The 18,425-nt window shown below is 38.1% G+C and overlaps 2 protein-coding genes across 5 annotated transcripts in view; one reads left to right on the forward strand and one right to left on the reverse strand.

Moving 5' to 3' along the window:
- The window catches only part of LOC111608378 (non-muscle caldesmon-like), a 36,550-nt gene extending 26,119 nt beyond the window's left edge, over positions 1-10,431 (forward strand). For all 3 annotated transcript variants that reach the window (XM_023332229.1, XM_023332230.1, XM_023332231.1), the window contains 2 exons: positions 2,104-2,203; positions 10,240-10,431. In XM_023332229.1, the coding sequence (XP_023187997.1) occupies positions 2,104-2,203; positions 10,240-10,265 (126 nt within the window). In that variant the 3' untranslated portion in view covers positions 10,266-10,431. The remainder of the gene's footprint in view (positions 1-2,103; positions 2,204-10,239) is intronic.
- LOC111608377 (mucin-17-like) lies at positions 2,557-15,181 on the reverse strand. Of its 2 annotated transcripts, XM_023332227.1 has the most exons (3): positions 14,810-15,181; positions 14,426-14,472; positions 2,557-9,631 (listed from the first exon to the last, which is right to left on the reverse strand). In XM_023332227.1, the coding sequence occupies exon 3, from the start codon at positions 9,620-9,622 to the stop codon at positions 3,998-4,000; it is 5,625 nt and encodes a 1,874-aa protein (XP_023187995.1). In that variant the 5' UTR covers positions 9,623-9,631; positions 14,426-14,472; positions 14,810-15,181; the 3' UTR covers positions 2,557-3,997. The 2 variants fall into 2 exon arrangements, with proteins under 2 accessions (XP_023187995.1, XP_023187996.1); XM_023332228.1 differs by lacking the exon at positions 14,810-15,181 and having other exon boundaries at positions 14,426-14,782.
- Between the last annotated feature and the right edge of the window lie 3,244 nt (positions 15,182-18,425).

Below are 18,425 nucleotides of genomic sequence, written 5' to 3' on the forward strand. Positions count from 1 at the left end.
GTGCTACTTAAACTGGTAGATTTTTTTTCACTTCTAACAGAAAAACATATTTTGTTAAAAGAAGAATCTGTTCGAAGTCGGACAGATTCCTTTTGGAATTACTGACTTAAAACAATTTCCTAAATCTTGCTTCAAAGTTACTTGCAAATTAAGATATTTACCCTGGAAGCTAAACCAAAATACTTTGTAAAATTTTGTGTTTTTCAAGTTTGGAAGAAATATGGTCAAGAGAAAACCATTTCCTGGAAATAAAAAGTTCATCACAGTCTGAACATTAGAAGAAAGAAAAATTTAAATTCCCTTAAAGCGGACAGTCGCTGGTAATCCCCGGATATAAACTCCACATGTCTGCAACTTTCTACAAGCTGCTCCTCGGCGTATTTATGGACAGCTGGATCTCCAGTTTTCCAAGTGTGTAGTTTCAGGTTGAGGAATTTATTACAACATGCCTTTTGCCAACAGTCAAACAACTGACAACACTCTTCTTCAGATGTTCAACATCTGTATTTACCTCTAAAGGCTTGAGGTATTGTTCATCATGCTCAAAGTGGCTCGACTGGAAGCGTGGAGCTTCTCCTGCCAGGAGCGTTTAAAGTAGAAGATGAAAACAGCTTCATCTTCGAATCCTCTTGTCACGTTGATTTATCCGAAAGCTGCTCTCATTGCTGTCTTATTCACTGCCTCATGTCTCCACATCTGGTGTCAATCAGGCACAGCTTGTCAGAAGTTTGGCAGTTCATTCAGACAAAGATGGCAAACCTTTGTTTGTGATTCTGCCTGGTTTTAGGAAATAAGACCTGGTGGGGTTTTAAACAAGAAGAATTTATGGGAAAGCCTCGGTGACACATTCTATTCAACAAGAGATGGAAAGGTAGTCAGCAACACCGCTGAATTTCTCTTCATCACATTCATTTACGTGTTCATTTTTAAACTGGCAGCCAGAAACTTTCACCTAGGACAATCTGTCTAACATCTGGCACACATCTGTTATTTTATAATGTCTAGGGCTGGACTGTAAATCAATATCAATAGATAATTCAATACTTAATATATAGAATATTAACTGAACCCTGATCCAGAACCACACAGCATTCTGGGAGATGTAGGCAAAAGAAACACTTTAGCTTCTCAACCACTAGCCTAGATCAGCTATGGCTGCGTTCACACTGCAGCCTGAAGAGGCCCAGTTCCGATTTTTTGTCAAATCGGATTTTTTGTTGTGGCCTTTCACACTGTATGTATGTGATCTCCAGTGTGAACAGGCAAACGACCTGAAAGTGTCCTGCATGGGCAGTAGAGGGCACAATAACATCAGCGTTCTCAGTGTTTTGCCAACCAACAGTGGAGCATAGCTTACACATTTAAAGTTGTTGTCCGACCGGAGCAGCATATTAACAACTTATTCCTCATTATCGTCCGTCATGGTTGTTGTTTTTCTTCCCGCTTTCCAGGATGCAGAATAGTGACATTTGTCGAGTATCAGGTCGGATGAACGCGACCTGGACTTTAGGTCACATTTGAATCGGATGCGTATCGGATACCCAAGTGGCCTGGGTCGCATTCGAAAAGAATCCGACCTGTGCTGTTCAGACTGTCATGAAAAAATCGGAATTGGTTCACTTCAGGCTGCAGTGTGAATGCGGCCTTACTCACTCAAGCTCTTTTGGTTGCCTAGCAACTCATTCATTCTTTGGTTACCAAGCAACAACCTGTTGAGTAACTTGCGCAGCAGGAGTTTTATGATTTTGCCGCAGTGCCTCTTAGAAACTGTTTGAAAATAAAAAACAAATCCGTGGAGTAAAAACTGTGGATGAAACAGGAAAGGCCACACCACCAGTTAGCATTTAAAACAAAAAAACTAATCAACAATTATCGATATCAACTGATACAAAACGTTTATATTGCTTTTCAGCCGTGTTGTCCAGCTTTACTAATGGCTAATGCATTTGTAAATTATTTTTATGCTAATTTTTAACTTTGCTTTCAAGCATATCCTAGCTAACAAAATATGTCTATAAAGTAGTAGTGCTATAAGAAAAGTTTTAGATAAATCAGGTGTCTATGAAATGCACCTTATTAATACTGTTTTCTCATTAATTTCAGGAAAATTCTACCAAGAGGTATAAATATGTGGTAACGGGTCACGGCAAGTATGCAAAGGTTTCTGGTAACGGCTGCAGTGAAGATGTAAGCTGCCAGGAAGGTGAGAAGTGTCCTTAAATTGTTGATAAAAAATTCTGAATTGATTTAATCTAATTTAGTGTTCACAATTTTATCTATATTTTTATCCTTTTGTGTTGCTTCTTGTTTTGTTTTTGTATGAAAGTAGCTTTCTATATTTTTCATACTGATAAGGATATATTTTAGTAAGTGTAGTTGTGATAAAATGGGTGTGTCAAAAAAGAACAAAAATCTGTGTCATTATTTTGGCATTTTGCAAGCAGAAATGCATTTATATTAATATGTACAAATATAAATAAATGAAACAGCTAAAAATGTTAAAATAAAGAATCATGAAACTTTTATTATAGGAGATATAATAAAAGAAGACAAACAGACAAATAGATTTGCTCTTTATATATTCTAAAAAAAATCAGACAGTTTACAAGATAGCATTAAACACTGGTGTAATAAACAGGGCTTTGCTCATTTTACGTTTTCTTTACCATCACCAAGAAAACTACTTCATGATGAATCTTTTCTACACATTTTTTATTAAAGAAGGTTTTAGAGACAAAATGGGGTTTATATGGTTAAATAAAAAAAACTGTGCTTTCAAACATCTTCAACATTTATCCAAACTCCTTAAAAATCTTTTTCCATCTTCTTGGGCTTTCTTACAGTCACACTCTTCACTACCATCTTCTTCATCCTAACTCATCTTTTTTAGCTTTACATCCTGGTTACTATCTCAACTGTAACCAGAATCCCAGGATTAGCGATTCTTAGCTCCCTTACTGAGCTAGCTTAAACCACAATATTGATCAATTCTGTTTATATGGGGGGATAATATATAAAGTTACAATAAAAAAGGTGAAAAAAAATGGGTTTTTTTTACATATGAACATGTTTCTAAACTAAATTTCTGCACCAAAAATACACCCTCATACAGCTTGTATGAGGCTAATGGTTAAACTGCTAGCAGATATAGCTTCATTATAATCCATCTGAAGCTCCTTTTAGCTCTAACGTTGTTGCTGTGCTAGCTCCAGCAGCTTTTTAAAAATCTTTTTTCAATTTCTAGTTTTATTTTAATGCCGGTCTATTAATGTTTAGAACGTTTCAAGTTCTATGACATCTAGCAAGGCTAATACCAACCAAGTACCTGTTCTGGCCCATTTCATTCCCTTTTCCTTTCAGAAACCTACTGTTATTGTGACAACTCATTTCAGCTTCATTCGTTTTAGTTTCCTCCTTTCACAAACATTCTGTCCTGTTAATCCAGGAATGTAAAAGCCCTTTTTATCACAGCAAATAAAATCTGCCTGTCTACAACACACTTAAAACTCATTTACTTTAGAAAAATAGAAAAATGGCGCATGACAATTTGTCTACAATTCATGCATTCCAAATAATATTTATGACACCTTTAACAGAAAACAGAATCTACCTATAAAAACTACAGAATAAATGTTTTTTCTTTTGTTTTACTGTCACCCAAATTTCATCCTCATTGAATTTGTATTAAAAGTGCAAAAATGTTGTGTATGTGATCTAACCTTTTGCAGTAAATGCAACAATTTTTTTTGACTTGTTGGCATTCTTCAGAATAAATTTTTAAAAATCACCAGATTTGAAACAAGTATTTGAAAAATGATGATTACATTTTAAAAGTATTATTTTCCCTTCGGTATAGATACACTTGCTACATACAACAGTTTTGATTTAGTAAAATCAGATATCCAACTATTTTAGCTCACATTTCCGAAATACTCTTTCCTCTGTAAGCCCTTCTGAATTTTTATTTTGTGGTAAATCACCCATAGGATAAATCACATCATCCATTAGCCTCATCAGTTACATCAGTGTTTTTAGTCGGACCGAATCCTTTCGCCGTTCTGTTGAAATCCTTACGTTCTTCTTCCTGAGATTTGCGTTTTATCAACCCTATTTCAAAAGCTGCTGCTATTTTATTCAGCGGCTTTTCTGCTGCTTCCTTCAGCTTCCTGGCATTAAACCGAGGGCTGTACAGTAAAATTGGCAGCCGGTTGACAAACGATGGCAGCACTGCCTGCTCGTCTTTGGAGGCCTTTTTCGTTTCTGAATCTTTGTTGTTGGAGTTGATTTGATGCATGATTTTTTCTTTGGTAGAGAACATTTGGAAGAGGAGTGCATCCCACATCTTTAGTGCCTTGGGTCCTACACTGTTCTGAATAACTTCCTGGTTCATATCCTGGTCAGCAGGCGGCATGTCCATCATGTTATCGGTTATTCCGTCACTGCCAATAGGAGTGACCAGAGGTTTGTCCACGGGATCAGGAAATTTGGGTTCCTCTGGCTCGACAACCATGTGCTTTTTTAGCCTTGTCCACCCACTGAGCTTCCCCTTAAGGCCTTTTAGCTTCTGGGTTGGTTTTCGCTCAATGGATGAACTTGATGTTCCCTCTGCTACCGACTTTTTCTCAGTAGCTGAAGATGCAGTTGATGTCGTTGACTTCATGAAGGATTCGACTGCTGGCGTTTCCTCGGGTGTACTTATGGCCTTCAGAATGTCCTTGCCTTTGAGTCCAGTTTTTAGCTGAGATGACGGTGATGTTCCTCTGTTTGGAGATGGAGCTTTGACTGAGACTGAGGCCTGGGGCAGAGAGGCAGGAGTGGCAGAATCAATCACAGCATCTTTTACTATGGACGGTTTCATGACAGTGTCTGCTGCTGGCTGTTCAAGGGAAGCATTCTCTACTGGTTTTTCATTATTCAAGTGCGAACTAGACTGGATTGAATTGGCGAGAGGCTTTGAAGGCTCTGGCTTTACTAATGAGGCTTTCGTTTCTGCCACGGCAGAGGAAGGTCTTGACTCTACTAGCTGAATCGACGGTTTTGCTTTTAAAATTGATGCACTGTTCAAAGCTGAGTCACTGGCCATGCTATGTTTAGTAATTAGAGAGGAGAGAGTTTCTTCTCGGTTTGAAAATTTGTTTGTTTTCATGTTTTCCGGTGGGGAAATTAGTTTTATCTCATTGACCGAAGCGTCATTTGGTGGAGACGTTTTAGTTTCTGGTTTTAAGATACTTTCTTTGACTGACTTCTCATGCTGCTGAACCACACTGTTTGGTGTAATATTTTGAAAAGGCGTACTGGGTGAGTGTTTCAGTTGGTTTATAGTGGTTGGGGAAGGGTTTGTGTTTGCCGAAATGTCCAAAGTAACAGGACTTGGATAGGACTGGGGTAAAGTAGGAGCGTACGTTTGTATTGGCGTGTAACTCACCCTTGGCTCAAGTAATGGAGAAGCTCTTATTGCTGCCCATGGTTTATTTGTAATTGGAGGACTACATGGGACTTTGAAATCTTTGTCAGCTTCTTTGAGAGGTTGGATGATTTTAGTAGAGTGTTCAGCATATGGAAAGGATTGAGGATTCTCATTTGGGGCATTGGTTTGGGATATTGTTGGGAGTTGATTAGCATTAGTAAACTGATGAGATGTATTTACTGGCAAAGATATTTGATTAGGCTTTACAAGCTGAGTGTTTTCACTTAAACCAAATATGTTAGTCTCAATTTGACCTGATGCAATGGATGTCTGCGCTTTCATTGCAGGTGTTGAAGAATTTTTAGTTTTTGACGATGGACTTGCTAAGCATTTAGGATCCATAACTGGCTCAATAACAGCATAATTTTCCTTTACTGTAGTTTTAATAATTTGGTGCATAGGTTCTTCTATTGATCTGTTCACATGCTGAAGATTTGGAGACGCTTTACCCTCAAGAGGCCCATTAACTGATCTCTCATTCATTGAAGACTTTGACGCAAAATGATTATCTAATCTGTCCGATTTTATCTGTGGACTTTTTGGTGGGATTTGCCTCAATGTGGGGCTGGAGGGAATCATAGTTTTACTAGGTTGCTGAACATTAAGCGCTGGTTTAACAATCACTGCTGACTCTGCTAATGTTGTTAAAGATGCTTCCATGTGAAGTATGTTTGGAATTGTGTTTTCAGTTGTGAGAATATTGTCAACATTGCTGCAGAAACCAACATTTGATTGGGCTGTCAAGTGCTGAGTAGCTCCATTTTGTGCAGATAAACTTGTGTTTGCAGGTAGTTTATTGGATAACTTACATTCACTTATTGGCATACTCATGTTCCCTATCTCCTTTGGTGCAAAGCTTTCTGCTTTGGTGTTTGCTAAAGAAAAATGGGGATTCACTTGAGTGTTTAGACTATTCTTTGTAGTTTGTGTATACATTTCTGTAGATGTAAATGAAGTTGCATGGAGAGTTTCTGCTTGCATGGCTTGACTTGGGAAATGCCACCCCAGGTTATTTTGTGTTTTTACAGGCACATTCGCAGGTATTGTTAGCTTTTCTAGCTCTTTCATTGGCACATGTGGATGGTTTGTGTTGGTTGTAGCTCCAAGTATGGTGTGGGTTTTTGTTTCTGTGGTAGGTTTACTTGGTAAAATATTTGCATTCAAAAAATTAGATGGGAGCAAATTGAAGTTGTTTTTTAGAGCTTGGTGATTTGTACAAACTTGAGTTTCTGTACTGTGTGGATGCATAATTCTTGTGCTTGTTTTTGGTGAGGAAACTATGCAGATATCGTACTGCCCAGAGCAAACAGATGCTGTCACAGGCTCATGAGGAAGCATCAGTCCTCTGGTAGGGATAAGAGGCTCTTTGGGTATTTTTTCATGAGTGTGCTCTGTATTTGCAGGTGTAGATGACAAGATGTTCCCCATATTTGTTTTATTTGGTAGAGTAATGCTTTTGCTTGCCTTAATTTGGCATTTGAACTCAGCATCGTTTTTGTCTTGAACACCGTCATTTGTTTTACTAGACAGCTGGATTTCTGAAACCAGTTCAGCAGACTCTTTACCTGAAATAGCTCTGCTATTTATAACTTGACTTTCTGGGAATTTACTCTGTACCTGGGCTATAGGGTTTGGAAAAACGTTTGTTTCACAGTCTGCTGGATTTGTTATAAACATGGCAGCTGGTTGAACATTTATATTATTGAGTAATGATGGATTGACTTTAGTAGGACTTATTTCCATTTTTCCTAATTGTTCATTTATATTTGTAACATTGGACAATGCAATGCAGATTTTATCAGGCAAAAAATTAGTTTGATCAAGAGTTGATGGTTTGAGGGGAACATCTACTCCTTTTGGTTTAGGTTGTGATTCTGCATTTAAATGTTTGACCAAAGGTGAGGAGTAAATGTTTGGGCCAATGCTTGTTTTTTGCCCTGCTTCTACTGAAAGCTGCACCAGACCTTTTGTGTGTACCTCACCTGCTTTAGGTATTGGTATTGAAGCCTCTGAGTATGAGGCTTTAGTTGTGGATGCATCACTTGTGGATTGCAGTATTATTTTCTGTGCCAATCCAAAGGGAAAGTTGGGTTCTATTGTTTCCACTGCAGATGTTTTTACTGACTCTATCCCAACATCCTGAGTTCCAGTCCAACTTTCCTCTGTGATATCATTATGTGTGAAAATCCCTTCCTCTGGAACTTCTGTGTGGGATGACTGTTCTTTGTGACCCATGGAAGTTAGGTCCTCAAGTCCATTGAAATGTTTTTCTTGCTTTGAGACATCTGAGTCCTCTAGAGTTTTGTCTGTATGGATGATGTCAGAGTTTTCATCAGTGGCAGGATGCGCAGCACTGCCATGGGAAAGACCTGTCCTTATTCCACCATAGGCAGCATACTCAACTGGAGTTAGTCCGTAATATGTAGAACGGGATTTGGGCTTCGAGCTTGCTAATGACATTTGTGTCTCCAAAAGTGAGGTCAAAGACTTGCGTGCCTCCACTACAGGAGGACGATAGGTGGAGAACACTGGGCTTGGACTTTGTGACCCTTGCACTGAAATCAAAGGTGTAGGGCTGAGATTCTTTGGTACAGAAAGAAATGATGGCACCTTTGGCAGAGATGAAGCTTTGCTTTCTGCTACCTGGTCTATGTTGGGGTTGACAAACTGTGTTGCTGTAGGTCTAACCACAGGAAATTCATGCATATTCATATTCTCTCTGTGGTGTGGTGACTCACAAGTGACCAAACTTAGGTTCATTGTACTCTTCCGTGTACTGGGAATTTCTATCTCTCTATACATGTTTTGTTGTTTGATGAAAGTTTGGTTATTGTCATCAGTTTGCTTTTGTGCTTCAGTCACAGCTGAAGGTTTACCCAAAGACCAAGTTGGAATTGATGAATTGTCTCTAAGGGCCTCTTTCTTAATAACTGGTGCTTGTAAATCCTGGAAGGAGTTGAAAGTAGGGTTCACAGTGGATGTAAGTGGGTTGGGTTTTGATGTTTCAAAAATAGGAGTTGATATTTGAGCTGGTGTGTAAGCCAAAGGCGAAGGTCTCACACTCTGGATCCAAGGTGAAGACAGTTCTTGATCAGTATTTAATGACGGCACAGAGGCTTTCTGACTGAATCCTCCAGAAAAAGAGGCTCCTTGGTGGGCTAGGTTCATCACTGTGAGATCCTGGACAGAGTGAGGTTTGGATATCTCATAAAATGTGGCCTTAGATGTGTAGATTTTAGCTGGCATGGCTTCAATCTTTGGCTCTTTCACTGCATCGACAAGAGATATTTTAGAGGCAGTTATCTCAGAAGACATCTGCCGAAGAGCACTGTTGCCAATGCAGGCTATGTTAGCTCTAGTTAATGTCTGTCTCTGAAAGTCATCCTTTATATTAGTGTTTGTCTCCCTCTGGCTGGGAATGAATGGCTGTGTATGAGTGTTTGAAACTGATAGGGGCACTGGAGCAGGAGAAAGACCTGCAATGTGAGAAGGCGTTAGGTCAATGCCGGAGCTGGCAGCACCAGTGGACAGGGTCAGGCTGTGGGTTGATATTTTTGGGCTGCACTGCGAAATGGCAACTGGAGAGACTGTTGTGACTGACCCATGGGAATTTGATGTCATGTTGAAAGCTGGGGGAAGACGTGGTGCAGAAACCTGCTGCCATGCTGCTGAAGATGTCAAAGGTGGAACTATGAAGGGAGAAGCATCATCAAATAGGAAAGAGGAGCACTCGTACAGCGGAGCCACTTGCGGTTCAGAGGTCCTGTACCCAGCTGGGTGGGATGGAGGGTGAAAGCTATTGGTTTGTCCATTAAAACTGCCCTGAGGATGAGGGAATGCAGGTACAGAGTGATCGTAGAACGAGCCAAAGGGATAACCGGAGACAGAGGAGTCAGCAACGTAGAGTGACTCTGGTGTCCTTGGTGGGCTGCACTGGTCACTGTGCTCTAGGTCTGTGCTGGCTTCATTGACAGGCGATAAGCAGGAGCGGAAGGGGATGGGCGTCTGAGAGAGGCTGCCTTTTTTCTTGGCTCTCTTCTTCTTAAGTTTCTGAAGCCTTGCATTGTCCTTGCCTGGTTTTGGCAGTAGAGGGGGAGGATACTGCTGCGAAAGGTCTGTCTCCAGTCCATTAGTGTAACACACTTCCATCAGCATTGCACGTTCCTACCAGAGAAATGGAACATAACAACAGAGACTCACTGAGTAACAAAAATAGTTATACCACTAAATAATCCACTTCCATACTCACTAGGGGAAAAAAGATTTTTGACTTTTTTCTCAGAATCCTGACTTTTTTCTGAGAATTTAGACTTTAATATCCTTTGATTTTCTGAAAGTCAGAATTCTGAAACAAAAGTCAGAATTCTCATTTTGATCTCAGAATTCTGGCCATTTTCTCAGAATTTTGACTTTGATCTCAGAATTAGTTAGAATTTTGACTTTTTTTCCCTCTGAATTCTGATGTTTTTTTCCTCTGAGATCAATAGTCAGAATTCTGAAATTGAAGTCAGAATTAAGACTTTTTTCTGAGAATTCGAAAGTTAATATCCAAATTATGACTTTTTCAAAAAAAGTCAGAATTCTCACTTTTTCTCAGAATTCAGAGTTTAATTTTCTGATATCAAAAGTCAGAATTCTGAGATTAAAGTCAGAATCATTTTTTTCCAGTGGCCCTAATCCTCTTCTGTACATCTGTTTGTTTGATGTAAACTAAAATTGTTTAGTAGATTAGTATAAATGATATTAATGTCTTTTTTCCCCTTCTTTCATAGCTGAACATCTCTTTGAAGATTTGTGAAACTCCTCTTTGGAATATTGGACGACAAGCCACTTCTCTTTTTGTTGGGCTATAATCTGGAAAAATACCAAAATCTTTCTTTTGCTTTGGGACTGATATCTTTCTGTACTTATTGTATCTTTGAATACAATCAAACAAATCTGAATAAAGTACTTTTTAGCGTTTATTAGCTTCTTTATCCCTCCTCTGTCAAACATTTATTATTTATCACAAGGTATAATCATTCTCTTTTACAGTGCTCCCAGTATAGTATTCAGCTGCTTACTGGTTTTACTCGTATAACCCCTGTCATGGCTTGGAGACAAGTTGGCCACTGAGAACTGAGATCTTATAACACCAGATTCATTTCCAGGCTCAAAAGATCTTAATTGTGTCCTGAAAATGATGCACAGTTACAAGATGCATGTGAATTAGAAATAGAATGACATTTAAAGATGTTTCTTAAAGTAGGTCAGCTTTGAAATGATGACAGGCTATTTACTCAGTCTTCTTATGAAGATGGTCATGGTTTAAAAATTGCCTCTGCAATAAATAGAAGTAAACCTCAAGTAAGACGATTGAAAACTACAGGAGGGTGACTGAGTTTATTCAGCAAGGATGGTGTATCCAAGTAACGGAGGCTTTAAATCAATTCACTGGTCAGTTTGAGTACATAAACAAAGAAGTCTGACCAATGAACAAGCTGAATATTCTCACATGGTTTGTAGCGACAGGTTTTGGATCTCTTGGAGTTTCTGTAAAAAGAAACCAAGCTACTTTCAACGGTTATAAGTTAACAAACTCAACTTTGGACCAAAGTAAACGAACTGTAGGTGCAAAAAAAATTTTTAAGTTCCGTAAAAATCTGAAATATTCATGAAAGAATGAACTGTAAATTTTAGAAAGTAGCATGAATTCCTGGTAAGTACCAGAAAGTAAACACTAATGTGGAAATTATGTGCACATTTAAACCCTTAATAGTAACAAATGTGTTACTATTAGGGGTTTAAATGTTATTACATAAAAGGTTTAAACCCTTTATGTAATAACATTACTCTCGGTAATGTTACTCCCATAGTTTATCCTCTTTTGGCAAAACGGGACAAAAATTTTTTTATTTCTATTCTAGTCTATTACAGGGCTGCATCATTCTTGAAATTGCCCAGATATTGGAGCATGATCACAGAATTATCAAATGTTTTGTTACAAATAGACAAGAAACGTGTTGAGAAAAATAAAGACCCAAATTAACTGCCAAGGATTTGAGAAGAATCAAGCGTTAAGGTACCATGAACTCATTATCAGTTCTTTCATATTCCACAACTACAAGAGGTAGGAACAAGATGTTCATGATCAGAGACATGGCCAAGGTATTGGAGGCTGAAACCTGACACAAAAATTGAAGCATCTCACTGGGCCAGGAAATATGTGAACACAGATTTTTCAAAGGTTTTATAGACTGATGAAATGAGAGTGCCTCTTAATGGAGAGGATGGATGGTCCCATGGGTGCATCAGTACCTGGCACAGAGCTCTACTCTGAGTCGGATGCCAACAAGGTGGGAGTGGGGTACTGGTATATTACAAAATACATCAAAGATCTGTTGTTGTGTCAACCTTCCAGACCTCTCAGGTCTGCATCTCCAGAACCAGAACCAAACATGGAGAAGCAACTTTCAGCTTCATGCACCACAAATCTGGAACAAATTTCCAGAAAACTGGAAAACAGCTGAAACATTGAGTCCCTTTCAATCAAGGCTAAAAATGCACCTGTTTTAGAGTTGCTTTTGAACCTTAAGTGGAACTTTGACCAACATATTTGATGTATAATGATGATTTTAATGATATTGATTTTTCACAATTGTTGACTATATGATGTGTTTATGATTTTTTCATGTTTTCATGATGTAACGCGCTTTGACTGCCTTGTTTCTGAAATATGTTATACAAATAAACTTGATTGGTACGGGCTTATGATTTGGATAGTGACAGCTGTTATAGCCAATCAGTAGCAAGTGTCGCTAAGTTTGGTTGAGAGCGCATCGTTTTGCGAAGTTTCACAGCTTTAGAGGTGCGATGCGGTTCAAACTTCGTCAATGTGCGTCATAAGAAGCGTGAGGATTGTAAACGCTGAAGAAAAAGTGAGAAATGTATGTAAAGGTCTGTTATGGTTCATGTGATCATATTTATGGATTGATGATGATATGCTAATTGCTAATATGTTGAGCTAATTTGTATTAGCCTACAACGACCTACATTTGTTTGTGCCGTTATTGCTTTAGTTAGAACTGATTCATAGTAGAATGAAATATTTTATTTCTTATTTTCTATACAAGTTCTTCTCTAAAGATCCACTAATCGGGGCGTGCTGTGTAGGGGATAGCACGACCCTCGCTTGGAGGCCTTGAGTCCTCTACGCGGCTGTCGCGGGTTCGATTCCCGGACCCGGCGACATTTACCGCATGTTTTCCCCCTTTCCTGTCAGCCTGCTTTCATATAAGGGACAAAAGATCCACTAATCAATTAATTTTCATAAATAGGACTGAATTATCTCTACTGTGCGACAAATATTAAAGCAACATACTGTAACTGGCCTGGTGTTATTAAATATGAGCTGGTTGGACTTTTCGGATGAAAAAAATCCCAAAATCAACTCTCAGATTTTGGTTGATTTTGGGATCTTGATTTACTGCAAGATTTTAGAAAACATTTTCTTCAAGTAGTGGGACAGAAAGAAGTCTGCATATTCCAAAAATATGATAATTTTCATGCAGGGCAACGCCCAACAATAGAATAGTTGCACAATAATTGTGCAGATAAATATCTGAAAACCTTTTACTTTCTTAAGTATTTGCCTTTGAGATTTGTTTACATTTTGGATTAATCAACACTAACGTAGATTGTGATTAAGAAAAATGATCTTCCACTATAAGAGTTGCCTAATACTCTAAAAAAAAAAAAAAAAATCTTACCAACTATTTTCTAGTGAAAATATCTTAGTACGCTCGAAATAAGACTAACTTGCAAGTATGTTTTCAGCAAGATATTGGAGCTTGTTTAAATAATGCTTGAATATTGATTGGAAAAAAAACTTCTGGTTCCACTAGCAGATAATTTCACTTATAACACGAGAAAATTGCATTGTTATAAATGAAATAATCTGCCAGTGGAACTGGAACTCTTACATCAATATTATGGAATTATTGACTTAAACCAAGCTCCTATATCTTGCCGAAAAGCTACTTGTTAGTTTTGTCTTATTTCAAATGTACTAAGATGTTTGCAATAGAAACTAGACTAAAAATAATTAATAAGATTTTGGGTTTTTGCAGTGATTGTGCACACAGTGTATACATTCTGGGTGAGCTGCAGAAATATTCTTACAAAATTTAAAAAAAAACAAACTTCTAATTTTTAGATGAGAGTGATCACAGTTTAACAAGCTTTTGTTTGATTCATCATCACTAATTACAGAACTAACAGTTTTTCCAAATTCCAACTGATATTTTCAATCAAAAGGGGGGAAATCTGTGAAAGCGATCAGAATAAGTTGTGTAGTGAAGGTGTTAGAGAGTTTGTGAGTGGCTCTGGGAGAGATCCACGTTCTAATTTTAGTGCAATGGAAATAAGAGCAGCACCTGCTGCCTGCTGTCCTGTACTTAGTGGAACCGCTTCAGTTCTCCTGTAATCAATCTGAGGCTCAAATCCTCTCAGAGAGGCTCTGACTGCCCGCTGAGCCCCGTGTAGCCGTGTGAGAATGTCTGTTAAATTTCTACTTCAACCATAATCTCTCTGCTTTCTCCTAAGAAGCAATCAAGTTTAACAGGATCCCTAACAGGATGTTATTTACAAGCTGAGGCTTGGTAACTCTTGAAAACTTTGCTTAACTTGAATTATTTGAAATCTGAAATGCTTTTTGAGTAAATGTTTATCACAAATCCCTGCTGTCAAAGTGACTCCTGTCATCGCAGAGACAAAAAGCGCAGCTGCAACATGAGACGCCCCCTATTTAAGGCTCTGGGACGGGACATCGGGGACGTTTTCACTCCGGCAGCAAAAGAGGAAAGTGTAAGATTAGCTTTGTGTTAAAAGTGGGCCATGACCTCAATCCATCTACTTTAAAAGCAGTTAGTTAGATGAAATTAATGGTTTTATATTCGCATTGTTAATCTAAAGCCTTACCTGACTTGGTTGCTTGTGCTTCTTGTGTTTTTTGTTTCTTTTATTGGCTGTGAGGGAAACAACAGTGTGACGTTAGAGCTCATTTCTTACTAAAATGACAAGAAAAGTTTTAAAAATGCAGCTGTATTAGCTAATATGTGATTCATGCTCATAATCATCCATCTTAGCACAAGAGTATGCAAGGCATGCAGGATGTTAGGCGCTTGCAAGCCCATCCTCCTGAGGATACATCTTAATGTCTGATATGCATCAAGCATTTGAAATTACGACTCGTGCACAAGCTGTTCTCAAGCTCTATACGCCACGTTTGCAGGCCATCGCCTGGTCGGTATGTCAGGACCTTTCACCAGAACCAGCAGCAGACTCTTATTTTGAGTGGTTTACCTTCAGCTGACGGGGGGGAAAAAAACTGTTCTCTGCTTGTTAATCCGGGCTCAGAGAGCAGCAGGGCCGCCTCATCCTGAAGTCAACTGGAGCCTCGGGGAGCGAGCAGCGGTGCCTGCAGACGCTCCAAAAATAAAGCTGTTGCCTTCAGTGTGTGTTGCAGGGGCAGATGGGGGTTTCCGGGCCACCTGAGACAGCGCAGGTGCAGCCCCTACAGGCGGGCGACGGCCACCTCCACCTGGAGGAAGGTGGCAGAGGAGAAGCTCTAATCAACAAACTGCCTCTGTTACTACTCCCATAAGTTAAATTAGGAAACTTACAGAGGATCTTACAAACAGACTTTACCTGAATTACTACTTCACACTATAGAATATTCAGTTTATGGATCTGAATCTCTTAAAGATAAGAACTTTAATGTTTGATATCCCCCCCACCCCCCCTGACTTTTGCTCACAATTCTTCACTTGAAAAGGATAAAACTCAAAATTGTACCAAGTATTTTTGGACTAGTTTTTTGTGCAAATATCATAGTACACTTGAAATTTGACAAAATTAACTCGAGGTGAATTTTCATCAAGAAAAGTCAAAAATGAAAAAAATGCTAGTTTCACTGGCAGATTATTTGACTTATTACAACACATTTGTTTCATGTTATAACTGAAATAATTTCCCAGAGGAACTAGAACTTTTTCATCAATATTAAGCAGTTATTTAAACAAAGCTTCTATATATTGATAAAAAATACTTGTAAGTTAGTTTTGTCTTATTACTAGTGTACTAAGATATTTGCATTAGAAACTACACCAACAGTATTTGGTAAGATTTTTTTTTTTTGCAGTTTACCTGTGAAATTATTCAACTGTTGGTTGTCATGACAAAATCGAAGCCCTTTTCCATTCAATTTATGAATCTGATTATCTTAAAAAATAATAACTTTAATATCTTATTTTTTTGGTCCTGAATACTGCTGATTGTTGTAAAAGTATTTACCTGTAAAAGGATTTTGTTGATTAGCAAGATAAAACCAAAGCATTTAATTATTTTGTATAAACAAATTGCATGTGATCATCTAAATTACAAGCAACAATGAAATGATTAAATTATTCTCCACTGCTTTCAGAATCTAAAATATTACTTATTAGTGATTACAAGAGAAATTTAAAATCTAAATATTTGTTTTTTGTTTGTTTTCCTTCCAACCTGCTGATAAATCAAATCTGTCATGATTCATACAGCCACCAGGGGGCACTGTGATTTCATCCGTCCATCCAGCTTGGGATTCAAACTCTGAACCTTCTTCCTGAAAGACATCAGTAGACATCTTAGCTGTGTAATCATAACCATCAATGCTTTAATATCCACCTCTTATTATAAAAAGATCCAGATATTTAAAAAAGGAACAATATTTACCCTGCATATGTATTATATTTGATAGAAAACTTTTTTCTGACATCTATGTGCTATCAGCTTTACTTGTTTTATATTTAAAGGGTTTTCAGGTTCACACGTCACTAAAGTAAAATTTATTTCTGTGGCAGAAGTTGAAATCTTTATGGAAAATAATTAAATTAATGAAAAAACAGTTTAAAATTGCTGACAGAGATAAAGGTGTAACAATATATCCTGTTTAAATGAGAGATCTTACCATGAAGTAGATGTTAGTACTCCATTTGTTTCCTGTCAATCTCCCCAAACACCAGGATCTCTATGACATTTTGCATTGGCCTTGTAAATTATAGCAACAGTGAAAGGAAGCAGCTGAAAGTCTCACTGTGTTAAATTACACTGTGCTGACTCCATCAGGTTGTTTTGTTTTATAGCTGCTTTAGATGAAAAGTGTAAAACAGAGCTTTACTGACACCTAGTGGACATTATTCAAAACGTTTGATTTTATCAGATGGTCAAAACTGAATGTATGATGTCATTATCTGCGTTTCCATTATGATTGTGAGCAAAACTTTGCATGTCGAGAAAACACAAATTTGCAATTGCGGTCTTTCAGTTAAGTAAGAAATTAAGTTATTATGACATGTTAAAAGTTTTTTATTAACAAACAAGCCGTGCCATCATCCTCCAACCACTTCCTGTCAAAGAATGAAGGTATGTTTTTGATGAAGGAATAACGTTATAACATGATGTAAAGCTGAAAAAAAGTTCATTTAACACGATACTGCCCCTTTAAGAAACAGCTGCTTAACAAACTTGTCCTCATCTGACAGGCAGAGGCGTTTGCTTCAGCGGTCACCGTCACTGCAGGGCGTTTGAAGCATCAACTATCTACCTCAGTGGTTCCCAAAGTGTGCGGCGCAGGAAGCGGTACGGATGAATTAAAAATAAAAAAGACTGTTACACAAAAGTGTTTCACTGTAAAGATGGTTTCTAGTTGTGTTTAGGTTTATGTCTGGTTGAACGATGTGTGTGCCCAGTTGTTTTTTTTTTTTCTTTTTTGGGGGGGATTTTATTGTAATCCCCCCCAAGAGGAGGGGGGCCCAGAAAATCTTTGGGAACCACTGATCTACCTGATGACACACACACACACACACACACACACACGCACACACACACACACACACCGCAGGGATCAAGGTAAAAACAAGCTAGACAGCAGTGTGTGTGAAGTTTAAACCACGGATTCCCCTCACCTCTCTATAAAACAAAATTAAATTATGAGGAACTTTTTAGGAAGAAAAAGTTCCAGTTTTCAAAATCCAAAATCTAGACCTTTTTCAATCAATCAATCAATCAAATTTTATTTGTATAGCACATTTCAGCAGCAAGGCATTTCAAAGTGCTTTACATCATTACATCATTTTACATCATTTCCATCAGTATTAAGGAATTATTGAATTAAAACAAGCTCCGATATCTTACTCAAAGTACCTTATAAGTTAGTTTTGTCTTATTTTAAGTGTACTAAGATATTTGCATGAGAAACTGATAAAAATAATTTAGATTTTGTGTTTTTGCAGTGTTACACACTGAAGTCACTTTTAAAGCCTTTTATCCATGATTTCTAATGTGAGGAAAAACTGATTTTCCAACTGAAAATCATTTGTGAACCTTTTCTTTGGAGGAAATGATCCAATCAAATCCTGTTCTGTGCATTCATGTAAGTTAATTTAATCTTTTTTCACTATTTGTACTAATATATTTGCTCTAGAAACTCGACCGAAACATCTCTTTAAGATGTTGTGTTTTGTGATTTCTGGTGATGATGAGGCCTGGACCTGAAATTTTTGTGTTCACTCAGGTTTTTTTTGTCTGCTATTAAATCTTATCTGATGATCTGAGACAGTTAGTTGTGACAAAAAGCAGAAGAAATGGTTTGTTTTGATCAGTTTTTTTTGTTCCTTTGTTCTTTTCTTACTCCAGCGTTCTGCCTCTTTTCCCGGCGTGACTGATGGAGCTCCTCGTTGATGAAATGGTCAACAGCCACACAGACTTTCCTTCCATTGTCTGCATGCCAAGCCGATGTGTAAGCCCCGCTCTCAGCCTTCTATCGCTGTAAATTTAGCAACAGAAGCTTCTCAGCTGCTCCTTTCCAAAACCTGAGCCCTCCTCTTCCATCCACAGTATTCCACCCATCTCCTTCTCCAGGGTCATGGATGCACTTCCC

Source organism: Xiphophorus maculatus, chromosome 4 (genome assembly GCF_002775205.1).
Source record: "Xiphophorus maculatus strain JP 163 A chromosome 4, X_maculatus-5.0-male, whole genome shotgun sequence".
Taxonomy (NCBI): Eukaryota; Metazoa; Chordata; class Actinopteri; order Cyprinodontiformes; family Poeciliidae; genus Xiphophorus; species Xiphophorus maculatus.